This window comes from Thunnus albacares, chromosome 20 (assembly GCF_914725855.1).
Source record: "Thunnus albacares chromosome 20, fThuAlb1.1, whole genome shotgun sequence".
NCBI classification, from domain to species: Eukaryota; Metazoa; Chordata; class Actinopteri; order Scombriformes; family Scombridae; genus Thunnus; species Thunnus albacares.
The window spans coordinates 9,592,216-9,604,373 of NC_058125.1; the positions used below are offsets into that span (position 1 = coordinate 9,592,216).

Genomic DNA, 12,158 nt, shown 5'->3' on the forward strand with positions numbered 1-12,158 from the left:
CAGAAACAAATAAGCACTTCCTGCTTCACACAACACCGAATATATGATGTGAAATGTCCGAGGCTTTCCTGACACATTATAGTTTAGACAGCTGCAACATTCATTTCTGCTGAATGAAACCATCCCACCGGGCTCCGGTAGACGGTTTATGAGAGGAAGCTCAAGGTTGGTGTGTTTGGACTGTGTTCATTTGCTATTTCTAGAAGGCTAAGCCTGTAAGCCTGCACCAAAAAGAAGCTGAGTGTTGTCGTTAAAGCCTAAAAGCTGGTTTTACTGCGTGTGTTTGGATCACACTTGCTCTATAGTATCCATTCACGTAGCTGTTGTCGTTAAGCCGCTACTTTGTTGCAGTGTAACAAACGTCGCACATAAAACAAACACACTGCTGTCAGTTTCGCTGTGGCATCATTGTTGTCGGCACTTTAAAATGTATATAGGTATTGTAGCATTTTTGTATCATGGCGGTTTTAATATTTGCAGTGCAATATAAGTGTACGGTGTGTACTCGAAGTGACAGAGGATACGCCTTTCAGCAGCAGCATCCCTGCCGGTTACGCAGTGTTGTGAAATGGAGACCTTTTAACCCATTTAACCCTTACTTCCTGTTCATATCTGACTCTTCATCCTGACTCATAATTAGTCTCTATACCAAACCTCTGACTTCTTCATTCATAAATGCCTCATCAGTCATTGATTAACCTTTAATGGGGCTTTCAGAGAGCAGAGAGAGAGTGTATTCTTTATAGAAGTGATTCTCAAAGTGAGGTCCGGGGACCCCCCAGGGATCCTTGAGGGGGTTCCAGGGGGTCCCCAGCAAAAAGAGGAATAAATTATTTCCACTGTAATTCCATTTATAAGTAACACAATGACATAATGTGTGACTATTTTGGTCATGGGTTTCACTTTCTGTAATGAAACATCTCATGAAAAATAGAGTCACTGCTTTATAGAGCTGCAGCTAACTTATTGATTAATCTGTCAAATATAAATGAATAATAATAATGAAATCCTTCATTAATACATGAATCCATGTACATTCATGTATTAATAAAAGATTTTTAACTCATTATCAGAGTGCCTTGGATGCTTTTTAGACTGCCCTTCAACACCATGGACTTCCATTAAAAGAAAGCTGGACAGTCAACGCTTTTTTATTCTTATTTGACTACTTGCCCTATTCTCAAAGAGCACCAGAACATAATCAACACTAGTTTCCTGGCCCAGCAGCACTCCCTATTTTTTCCTTCATTATCTTCTCAATTAATCGTCATTTGGTCCATAAAATGTCAGAAAATGGTGAAAAATGTTGATCACTGTTTCCCAAAGCCTAAGATGACGTCCTCAAATGTCTTGTTTTGTGCACAACCCAAAGACATTCAGTTTATTGTCATAGAGGACTGAAGAAACCAGAAAATATTCACATTTAAGAAGTTGGAATCAGAGACTTTGGACTTTTTCTTCTTAAAAAATGACTCAGAACACTTAATCGATTATCAAAATAGTTGGCAATTAATTTCATAGTTGGCAACTACTAATCAATGAATCGTTGTGGCTCTAATTCTTTAGGTTTTACACTGTTTGTTAAAGGAGAAAAACAGTCACAATCACACTATATTATGATCCTGTGTTACATAAAACAGGAGAACAGCCATCATTATTTCAATGAATGTTAATAAATGTGAAGAATGCAACATCTTTAAATAAATACGGGTCAAATTTAACGTGGAACACCCTCTAAAAAACTGTGTGACGGCTGCACAAAAATAAAATAAAAAGTTGAAATATTATTTCCATTTTTGTATACTCTGGGTCACTTTGGGAAAAGTCATAAAAAAATTCAGGATATAAAAAGTGTTTAGATTGTTACTGCTCTCAGATGTAAATATGGGTCAGATTTGACCTGAACAGTATGTAAAGGTTAAAAACAGGCATTGAACAAGGCTTGCACTGATTACTGTATTGCAATAATATATCTTTTTACAGTTGCCACGTAGGCTTAAATATGGTGATGACATTGTCCAGGTTTCTGAATATGGGTCAGTAACATAACATGTTGCTGTAAACAGAGCACAGTGAGGATCAGAGCAACCCCAACACATGACTCTGATTAATGTGTGCAGCTCTGCTCTGAGGAGGATTTTTTTTTAGCAGAAGGTAATGCTTTGTACCTCAGATACTGAATATAGGCAAATTCACATATACAATACACACACATATTGTGCTGTATATATAGTTATATATTTGTAAGTTAAAAGTTTCCGCACAAAGACACAGAAGACAGTTGCATCCTTTGAGTGTAATAATGTCCCAGAGAGCTCTACTGTCTTACACTATGAGATCTTCTGATGACCTCTAAGTGTTACATCAAAAATGTGTGTTTCTGTGTATGTTATTATATATCAGACTCAAATGAAATCAAATTCTTCAAACTTAATTCTCTCCATCACAATGTTTCAGTCTCTACTGCATTCCTCCAGCGCTGTAAATCTATTTTTATCCTTTCCTTCATCCTTAACCTCTTCAACACTGCCCAAAACTGGGTCCATTATCACAAACACATGTTGTGCAGACACACATTTATAAATGTCGTGGGTGTAAATATCAACTCCCTATATCAATGATATAGGGAAGAAATATTTTTGTTCCTTTTAAAGGTACATTCCCCCTTTCTCTCAGGTTCCAGGTGCAGCCATGCCCGTCTCCCTGCTGTGGGCCGTGGATGTGTACGGGCGGGTCTACAACCTGTCGACGGCGGGGCAGCAGTGGGAGCTATGCCGCGACACCCAGATGGAGTTCAAGCGGGCGACGGCGGCTCAGCAGTGCTGCTGGGGCATCGCCTGCGACAACAAGATCTACCTGAACGTCCACGCTTCCGACCTGCCCGTCCGCTACCAGGAGGAGACCTATGAGAATCAAGTGGGTCTTTGTAGCCAATCAGGGTGTCATAGTTTACAGAGTGTTTGCCTCTCGGACAAAAAATGTGTCTTTTTGGAAAGAATTTGAGTCAAAGTTCCAAAATACACAAAGAAAAGTTAAAAAAAAATGTCTTAATATTTTCCCATGGCTTCCTTTATTTCTTGCACAAAGTATCCTGAATAAAACTGAAAATGTGAACTTCCCCTTGTACTCATGTTATTGCAGTGATTTAGTAACTGAAAAAATAAGTGCAACATCCTCATACAGCAGTGTCCAACTTCCTCTGTTGCCAGTATTCTGCTAGCTGTGAGCCTTAACAAGCAAATTAGAAGCGCGTGAAATCACTTTTAAGCACAAAACAGATACAGTGAAAGTGTACTGCATGTGGAACTAAAATGTGAGGATAAATGTCAACTACAGTCATGCTGTCTGTGCGTGATCGCAGCTGTTAGGAGCTTCAAGGACTTTGTCACACAGCTGGTAACGTGCATTAGGTTGACACTCTGTAGTTACTACACTTGTGACAACTCACAAAAACTGCTCTTTGGTAGTAAATTCTCAACCGTACTGTAGTGATATTTTGACTTGAGGGCAGGCCTTTGGATTGGTCTCCCTCTGTGAGGTTTTGTGAATCCTTTAGATTGTCCATCATGTTTGATTTATGAGGTGACACGCTGTGTTTGTTACTGCCAGAGGATAACCTGTTACTGCTGCATTTGTTTTGTTTTGGTTGTGTGTGCACTCTGACGTTTTTCTGTCTATCAGAGATGGAATCCTGTGGATGGTTTCTCGGAGCGTTTGTTGCCAAGCGACCGCTGGCAGTGGAGTGATGTCACGGGTCTGCAACATCAACCTCTGAACGGCTTCCAGCTTCCCTCCAGCAGCTGGGAGTGGGAGGGCGACTGGTACGTGGACGAAAACTTTGAGGGAGATCCCACAGAGAAAGGGGTGAGTGTCCATTTCAGACCACCTCACACACACACACACACACACACTACTCACCACTCACTCTGATTACTCCTGGCTCATTTTAATATTTGAGGTGTTTGTTTCTGCAGGGATGGACCTATGCCATTGACTTCCCGGCCACTTACACCAAAGACAAAAAGTGGAACTCCTGTGTCCGTCGCAGGCGATGGCTCCGCTACAGGAGGTACAAAGCCATGGACACTTGGGCGAAGGTGGGTGTTACTGCACGTTCTACTGTACGTTTGTGTGTAAAACCTTTTAGTTTGCTCACCTGCATCTCTCTTCCTGTGTGCGCTGACAGATCCCCTCGCAGCAGACGGCTCTACCAGATCCCTTCAGCGACATCAGCTGCGGAGGGTGGGAGATCAGTGACGAGCCCAGGGGCAGGCTGTCGCTGTGGGCTGTATCCCTGCAAGGCAAGGTACAGCTCACCCACACACACACACACACACGTGTCATGCCCAACTTAGCCATAGGTATCCATGGCAACATACTGCAAATTCTCACAAATATAGTCAGAATTGATAAACAGTTGCTGACATGAAGCTCAAGAAAGGTTTGTGCATTGGAACCTTTAATAACTGTATCTAATGTAATGCATCTGTCTAATATAATGGATTTAATGCTTAAACTGTAGAGATTTTTTGTTATATACACACATATTAAGGGTGTGTTTGTGTTTTTTCATTTAACCTTCTGAGCTAGATCACATACTCGCAGTCTTGTCACATCAGATTAACAGCTAGATTTGCATCGCTTGATGCAAATCAGAGTTTTTCCTCACTTGCTGTCCTGCTATCACTCTTGTTCATCTAATGGCTCCTTTTCTTTCCCTCTGTCCAGGTGTGGTTCAGAGAGGGCATCTACCACCACAATCCAGAGGGCTCTTTGTGGGAGGAGGTGTCTCTCCCCGGGGAGGTGGTCCAGATAAGCTGTGGCCCGGGGGACCTGATCTGGGCGGTGCTGTGGGAGGGCCAGTTCATTGTCAGGGAGGGCATCAGCCGAGACTGTCCCCAAGGTACAGCAGCTCACTGCTGGGAGGAGGATGTGTTTTGAGTGTTTGTGTTTGTGCTTTGTATTGAGAATAATGTTTTCTGTGATCCAGGTACATCCTGGGCGGTGGTGGACTCTCCCAGTCCTGATGTAGGAGCTACACATGTAGCTGTGGGAGTCAACGTTGTTTGGGCTGTGACCAAGGACAACAAAGTAAGAAAATGCTGTGATGAACTCCATAGAAGTCACACTATTGTATTGGAATCTTGTATTGAAATAGCACTGCTTACACATAATTTTGTTTTGGCTTTAATTGTAATGTGGTCATACAGGTAATGTATAAAATAATGTCTTTAAGCCTTATAACACAGAACTTAAAGCTTGCAGTAGACAAAAATATGGTTAGTTTTTATTGAGATTATTAAAGTTGATTAATTTCACCAACACCATCTACCAAACAGGAAAACTGCATCAGTAAAGAGGAACAGACTACTGTGGCAGGCTACATCTAAATCCAGTAGTAACCATAGTGTTTCGGCAGCTGTATGTAATGCTGCAGAGCATTTAAGCAACAACAATTCATCTTGTGAGCTTCTTGGTTATCACTCTCACCACTCTGCTGCTTTCCCAGGTGTGGTTCAGGCGTGGTGTGAACTCCCACAACCCCTGCGGCTCCGGCTGGATCAGCATGGTTGGAGAAATGATCATGATCAACGTAGGACTCAACGACCAGGTGAATTCCAGCCACGTGCTCGCATCACATCCTGTGCGGGACATATTGTGTACCTTCCACTTATGGGTTGTGTATATATCCAAGTCAAAGATAATCTCCCTGTTGTGTGTAGGTGTGGGGCATCAGTTGTGAGGACCGGGCGGTGTACTTCCGACAGGGTGTTACCTCCAGTGAACTGAGTGGGAAAACCTGGAAGGCCATCAGCGTTCCCAGAGACGGAGACAGATCCCATTCCAGTGCCAGCGTCAACAGCCTGCAGAGGTGGAGAGGCCTCAGTGGACATACACACACACACACACACACACACACACACACAGACGGATATAGATAAGTTCTAATGACCCTTTTAGCATGAGTTCATACTCATACACTGGTAAGAAAGTAGTCAAGATAAACATGAGCCCAAGACATTTTCACACATTGATATAATGCTTAATGTCACAATTTCACATACTGAGAAAGCTGTAATTAAAAAAACATATACTTACAATTATTATTCGTTCCTTTTCTCCATCTCACAGCGCTGGATGTTACTTCTGTGGTGAGGTGCGTGGTCAGTCTGTAGTGAGTGATGTGGAGTCAGACGCAGAGAAAGGATCTGCAGACGAAGCCAGCTGCTTAGCCACCTCCGTCGCCCCAGAGTCAGTGGCGGATGCCCCCACAGACCCCTCCAGCCAACCGACTGACACCCCCAAACCCCGCATCCCCAAGGTCACCAGCGACAGCTTCATCTCTGAGCTCGTCTCTGACCGTGAACCAGGAAAGACCACGAGAGCGGTGGGATCAGCCTCTCCTGCTGTCCTGGAGGAGGAGGCCATCCCCGGAGAAGAAGAGGTCAAAGCTCCGTGTGCTGATGTCGTTCTTTCCCCGAGCCAGTCTGGAGGGCCTCTTGACCCCCAGTGGAGTAATGTGGACCTGGAGGAGGCGCAGAGCCAGCAGGCCCAGACTGCAGCAGTGTTGGACTCTGCCGATACCTGCAGCTTGTCATCGGTAGCCACATACACCCTCGCTATGGAGGACCCATATGGGGCAGATGAGCACCCTCTGTGGGCGTGGGTCAGTGGAGGAGGCTGCTCTGTGGACAGCCACTCCCAACTCAACTGGTTCAACTGCTCTATGAATGCTTCAAGTGAGTTAGATGAGACAGCTAGCATGTTTTAGTTTCCATCTCATGTCTGCAGGAAAACTGATTTAATTAAGGCCAAATGTCTGTTCATTTTGTTAACTTTTCTGATGTCAGCAATTTCTCCCTTTCCCTTCCTCTCAGTGTTGGCCCAGTCCATGAGTCTGTCTGTCACCCCAGCCCAGACAGCAGCCTGGCGGAGACAAATCTTTGAGCAACTCAGTGAGAGAACCAAGAGAGAGATGGATAATTTCAGACATTATGAACAAGCCATAGAACAGGTACATGCAGTAAACACAACAGCTGGAGCTCCTGTACTTGATGTTTGTAATATTTCTCCTTTTCTACTCACTTCTGTTCTGTGTCTTTACTGGCTTTATGGAGTTCCTTTTACATGTTCCCTCATTCTTTCATTTATTTATTCATTCATTTTTCTGAACGTTTACCCCCATTACAGTCCGTGTGGGTGAAGAAGGGAACCATGCAGTGGTGGAGAGACTGGAAGCCTCACAAATGGGTAGACGTTCACTTTGCCCTGGAGCAGTTCTCAGGACCGGAGGGCAACAAGGACGGCATCCTTTTCATTTATTACAACTTTTATGAAGAGAAAAAGGTGAGGAGGAGTGTGTGTGTTCAGGTTCATGCTTTGTGTATTAGACTTGTGTCACTACAATATGTGGCAAATAGACGTTTTGCCAGTATACTTGTTCACACAATGGACTGCTTCTGGCAATGGAATAAATGATACAAATGAATCAGTATTGCTGTTCCTCTCTCTCACTACTGCTTTTTTTTTATTTCTTCCTCTATTTACTTTTTTAAACTTTATATTGTTTTCTTATCTTTCCTCCCTGCTGCCACTCTCTCCAGTACCTGCATGCCTTCATCAATGAGGTGACCATCCTGGTTCCTGTGCTAAATGATTCCAAACACACTTTTGCCATCTACACACCTGAGCGGACCAAACAGAGGTGGCCAATACGGTTGGCAGCAGCCACAGAGCTCGAGATGCATGATTGGGTAAAGATGATACAAATAAATAAATAAAATAAATTTTAGATGATGGAGAGAAATTAAGTGGCGTAATATCATTTTTGTTGTTCTCTCTGTGTTAACACCCACCCAGCATTTGCACACAAATTTTACCATTCATTTGTCTTTCCCTCCCCTTTATAACTCCATCTGTCTGCCTCCACCTTCCTCCCTGCCTCCAGCTGGCGTTGCTGAGTGTGTCATGCTGTGACTCCAGGGGAATCCAGGGTCCTCCCTCCAAACAGGCCATCTGGTCCATCACCTGCAAAGGGGACATCTTCGTCAGCGAGCCCTCTCCTAACCTGGAAGCCATACCCTACCCTACACCCTGCAACCAGATGTAAGAACATGAACGCACTTTGTAAGGGTGCAGGAGAATAAATATGACGCTGAAGTTCTAATAGATAGTCTTCATCTTCAGGAACACTTCATATTTGAGTTTCCTTTCTTTGAAATTGCGCAGGTTCTGGCGGCAGGTTGGAGGTCACCTGCGTACAGTGGAGTGTAACAGCGTTGGGATAGTGTGGGGGATTGGTTACGACCACACCGCCTGGGTCTACACCGGGGGCTATGGAGGTGGCTTCTTCCAGGGACTGGCCAGCAGCACCGATAACATTTACACACAGACCGACGTCAAGAGCGTCTACATCTATGAGAACCAGAGGTGGAACCCTGTCACCGGCTACACCAACAGGTGGAGTACTCCAAGAGAGTTTATGCTTTCCCAGTTTCCATCTATGAAACATAATTTCCTAGTTTTTTAGAGCAGAAATTGTTGTTAAAATGCTTGCAATGATTTGTTTTGTTGCATTTATTGTGTTTTCTTCCACACACTAAAATTGCCAGGCTCATATTTATGAACTGTGGAAACAGGATTGACTACTCTCTTCAGTTTTTAATGTTTACACTTAACATGTCATGAAAATAAAGTGCCTTTCTCTAAGACTGCCTGAAGTATATGAATAGATTCACAGTTTTTAAATAAACAGGGCAGTATTACTTGTTAATACTTTTTTCTACACATCTAAACTTTTACTGTCACGCTATGATGGGACGAACAAATGCAAACATTTCAACAAAACCTGGAATACATGTTATAATTTACAATTTGAAGTGTAGTCACTCATTTAAAGCATGTTTGCTTTGTTTTAGAGGTCTACCTACAGACCGCTACATGTGGAGTGATGCATCAGGACTACATGAGTGCACAAAAACAAATACCAAACCTCCGTCCCCTCAGTGGACATGGGTAAGTACAGCTACACACACACTCAGGGTAATCCCCTCTGCTGTTGTGAAACCAGTCCTGCAGTTCACAGGTTAACCACTATCCTTCCATTACAGTCTTTCGTTTGGAAACTATAAATATTTGTTCTTGATTTATCACAGACAAGGTGAGCAGACAAAAATGCAGCTTCACTTCCCTTATTTGCTGTTTTCAGGTGTCTGATTGGGCAGTTGACTACAGTGTTTCTGGAGGGACAGACAGAGAAGGCTGGCAATACGCAGCTGATTTTCCAGCGTAGGTTTCACATGCCATTCCTTCAACCCACCTGCTGTGTCTTTTTTTTTTTTTTTCAAATGATCACCTCCCTCGTGACCTTATTTCTGTTTTTTCTACAATTCTTTCTTCCTCTTCTCCGTCTCTCTGCGCAGGTCATATCACGGCTATAAAACGATGAAGGACTTTGTGCGTCGCAGGCGATGGGCCAGGTATTGTAAAAAGCAACACCAGCATATTAGTGTCTGCAATATTTGTTCAGCAGGCACACAGCGGTCTAAGAGTGGTCAGTGCCGTTGACATTTGAAGCTTTTGTTTGTGTGTGTATAGGTTTTTTATTCAGTCACTTTGAACTTAGAAGAGCAGGATAGACAGCTGACAGGATTTGATCCTTGGTCAGTGTGAGAAACAAATAAACAACAAACTGAACACCTTCTCCACAGTATTTAATGCAGTCTAATGCAACCAGTGCACAATATGACCTCAAAAAGAGTTGAAATAACATCTATTAGAATCTTACAAATGTGTTTTGAGGCCTTACAAATGTTTTTGTAGCCAGAGAACATGGGTACTTTATTAGAAGTGGTAACACAAGGCACAGTTAAGTCAAGTCAATTTTATTTATATAGCCCAATATCACAAATAACGATTTTGCCTCAGTAGGCTTTACAATCTGTACAGCATAAGACGTCCTCTATCCTTAGACCCTCAATTCGAATAAGGAAAAACTCCCCCAAAAAAACCCTTAAAGGGGAAAACAATGGAAGAAACAGAGGTTGGACAGACATGCAATAAATGTGTGTACAGAATAGACCAAGATAGCAAAATTAGAGAAATGCAGCATGGACAAACAGGATGACAAAATTATAGTTAGAATATATGAGAGCATATGAAGAATCTGATCAGCAAGGCCTGAGACACTTGACCTCCATCACCATGGAGACCTGGAAAGAGGACAGACTACACATACACACAGGAAAACTAACACATGGTTCTGGGGTGGTTACAGTTACAGTAAGGTCAGGGTCATTTGCCACGCCTTATACTCCAGCAGCATCCTTACCTGCACCTCTTGCCAACATTTTTTTTTCTCTTGCACAGGAAGTGTAAGTTGGCTACCACGGGACCCTGGCAAGAAATCCCACCCATCCCACTGAGTGACGTGACCATCCTGCCATGTGCGGCTCAGAGCAGCGTGGATGTGGTTCCTCTGTGGGGGATCAGCAACAAGGGAGACGTGCTCTGCCGGCTGGGAGTCACTGCACTGACACCTGCTGTGAGTCACACTTACTGTACTTATGTGTACACCCCATAAACAGGTTTAACACCTTTTGGTGTGCCACTCACAAACATTCATTCATTTTAAAATGACAGTGCTTGTAACCTCATTGACCGCTGTTGTGCTTCCTTTGTCTTAAGTCCTGATTTAATCTTTTCCAACACATTTATCACTCAAGACTTTTTAATTCAAAATGTCTGAAGGATATATTTTATTTGATTCTTGTTGATAAGTGGCTAAACATAGGCAGATGTGAACAATGCGAAAATACTTCCAGGACAAGTTATCATAACAACAATTTAAAAAAGCACTTAACGGGCAATTGTTCTAACATCCTCTTGTTTGTCTCACAGGGATCCTCATGGCTTCACGTGGGAACTGACCAGCCTTTCAAGTCCATCTCCATCGGGGCAGCCAGCCAGGTTTGGGCCATTGCCAGGGACGGTTCAGCCTTCTACAGGGGATCCGTGTCTCCGCAGACCCCTGCAGGTCAGTGGAAGAAACTTAGATTTTTTTGTCCCATAGCATAAAGAGTTACTTATATTTTTCAACCACTAATGCTGCAAGTAGACATGATTTTCACTTGTACAGAAATTAGTAAGTGTGTATTGTGTCTCCATCTGCAGGAGACTGTTGGTACCACATCCCCTCCCCAACCAAACAGAAGCTCAAGCAGGTGTCCGTGGGGAGGACATCAGTCTACACTGTAGATGAAAATGGTAAGGAGACTGCATTTTTATTCACGGCTTGTCTTTATGGATACCTGATATACCCTGATTTAAACTTTAGTGCATTTTTAAGAGACTTCATGTTTCATGGTAGACTATCTGAGCTCATGTGTGTGACTTGGCTGTTTCCTGTCCAGGTAACTTGTGGTACCGGCAGGGTTTGACCCCCAGCTACCCTCAGGGCTCCTCCTGGGAGCACATCTCGAATAATGTGCGCAAAGTCTCTGTAGGGCCTCTGGACCAGGTCGGTAGCAGGATGATAGTGCTGCATCATGACTATTATTCACCTTTTATTACTGTCTGCAGTGAAGTGAATGGTTGACGTGGATGTGATAGCTATTATATAAAGTAGATATAGCAGTTCTGAACCTTTTTTGTGACTGGCTGGGTTGGTAAACATGAATGTGCAGTGGGCAGTTTATGGATGTTACCTCACAATATATGATATATAGAATATGAGATATCTCATGTTCTCATGTTCCTATGGAATAAAAAAGGGGAAATAACCACATATAATGATGAGTTAAGATGAAACGATATGAAAAACAATATGAATGTTTTTGGTGGTTGATTTTTGTTATGTTGTTGTGGGGGTGAAGGTGTGGATCATAGCAGACAAGGTGCAGGGCAGCCACGGCCTGAGCTGTGGGACAGTGTGCCATCGACTCGGAGTCCAACCCATGGAGCCTAAAGGACAGTCGTGGGACTACGGCATTGGGGTAAGGAACCAAAGAAATCAAGCTGTATGACATTCCTCTAATGAAGGCCCCATCTGTTTGGAGGAGAGTGTGCTTGCAGTGCTTTAAGGTTTAGTTACTTGCAAACAGACATTAGTGCCTGGAGCTGATCTCTCTCTCTCTCTCTCTCTCTCTCTCTCTCTCTCT

At 43.3% G+C, this 12,158-nt stretch overlaps 1 protein-coding gene across 1 annotated transcript in view; it reads left to right on the forward strand.

The window, feature by feature from the left end:
• Nucleotides 1–12,158, forward strand: part of tecpr1a (tectonin beta-propeller repeat containing 1a) — a 14,067-nt gene continuing 1,909 nt past the window's right edge. The window contains exons 1-23 of the mRNA XM_044337254.1: nt 1–165; nt 2,677–2,916; nt 3,682–3,864; nt 3,975–4,097; nt 4,187–4,306; nt 4,729–4,903; nt 4,991–5,091; nt 5,510–5,611; nt 5,724–5,872; nt 6,133–6,740; nt 6,879–7,015; nt 7,192–7,347; nt 7,605–7,754; nt 7,949–8,106; nt 8,230–8,460; nt 8,919–9,015; nt 9,209–9,288; nt 9,423–9,479; nt 10,369–10,543; nt 10,900–11,035; nt 11,173–11,265; nt 11,412–11,518; nt 11,874–11,993. Of these exons, the coding sequence (XP_044193189.1) occupies nt 2,692–2,916; nt 3,682–3,864; nt 3,975–4,097; nt 4,187–4,306; nt 4,729–4,903; nt 4,991–5,091; nt 5,510–5,611; nt 5,724–5,872; nt 6,133–6,740; nt 6,879–7,015; nt 7,192–7,347; nt 7,605–7,754; nt 7,949–8,106; nt 8,230–8,460; nt 8,919–9,015; nt 9,209–9,288; nt 9,423–9,479; nt 10,369–10,543; nt 10,900–11,035; nt 11,173–11,265; nt 11,412–11,518; nt 11,874–11,993 (3,483 nt within the window). The 5' untranslated portion in view covers nt 1–165; nt 2,677–2,691. The remainder of the gene's footprint in view (nt 166–2,676; nt 2,917–3,681; nt 3,865–3,974; nt 4,098–4,186; nt 4,307–4,728; nt 4,904–4,990; nt 5,092–5,509; nt 5,612–5,723; nt 5,873–6,132; nt 6,741–6,878; nt 7,016–7,191; nt 7,348–7,604; nt 7,755–7,948; nt 8,107–8,229; nt 8,461–8,918; nt 9,016–9,208; nt 9,289–9,422; nt 9,480–10,368; nt 10,544–10,899; nt 11,036–11,172; nt 11,266–11,411; nt 11,519–11,873; nt 11,994–12,158) is intronic.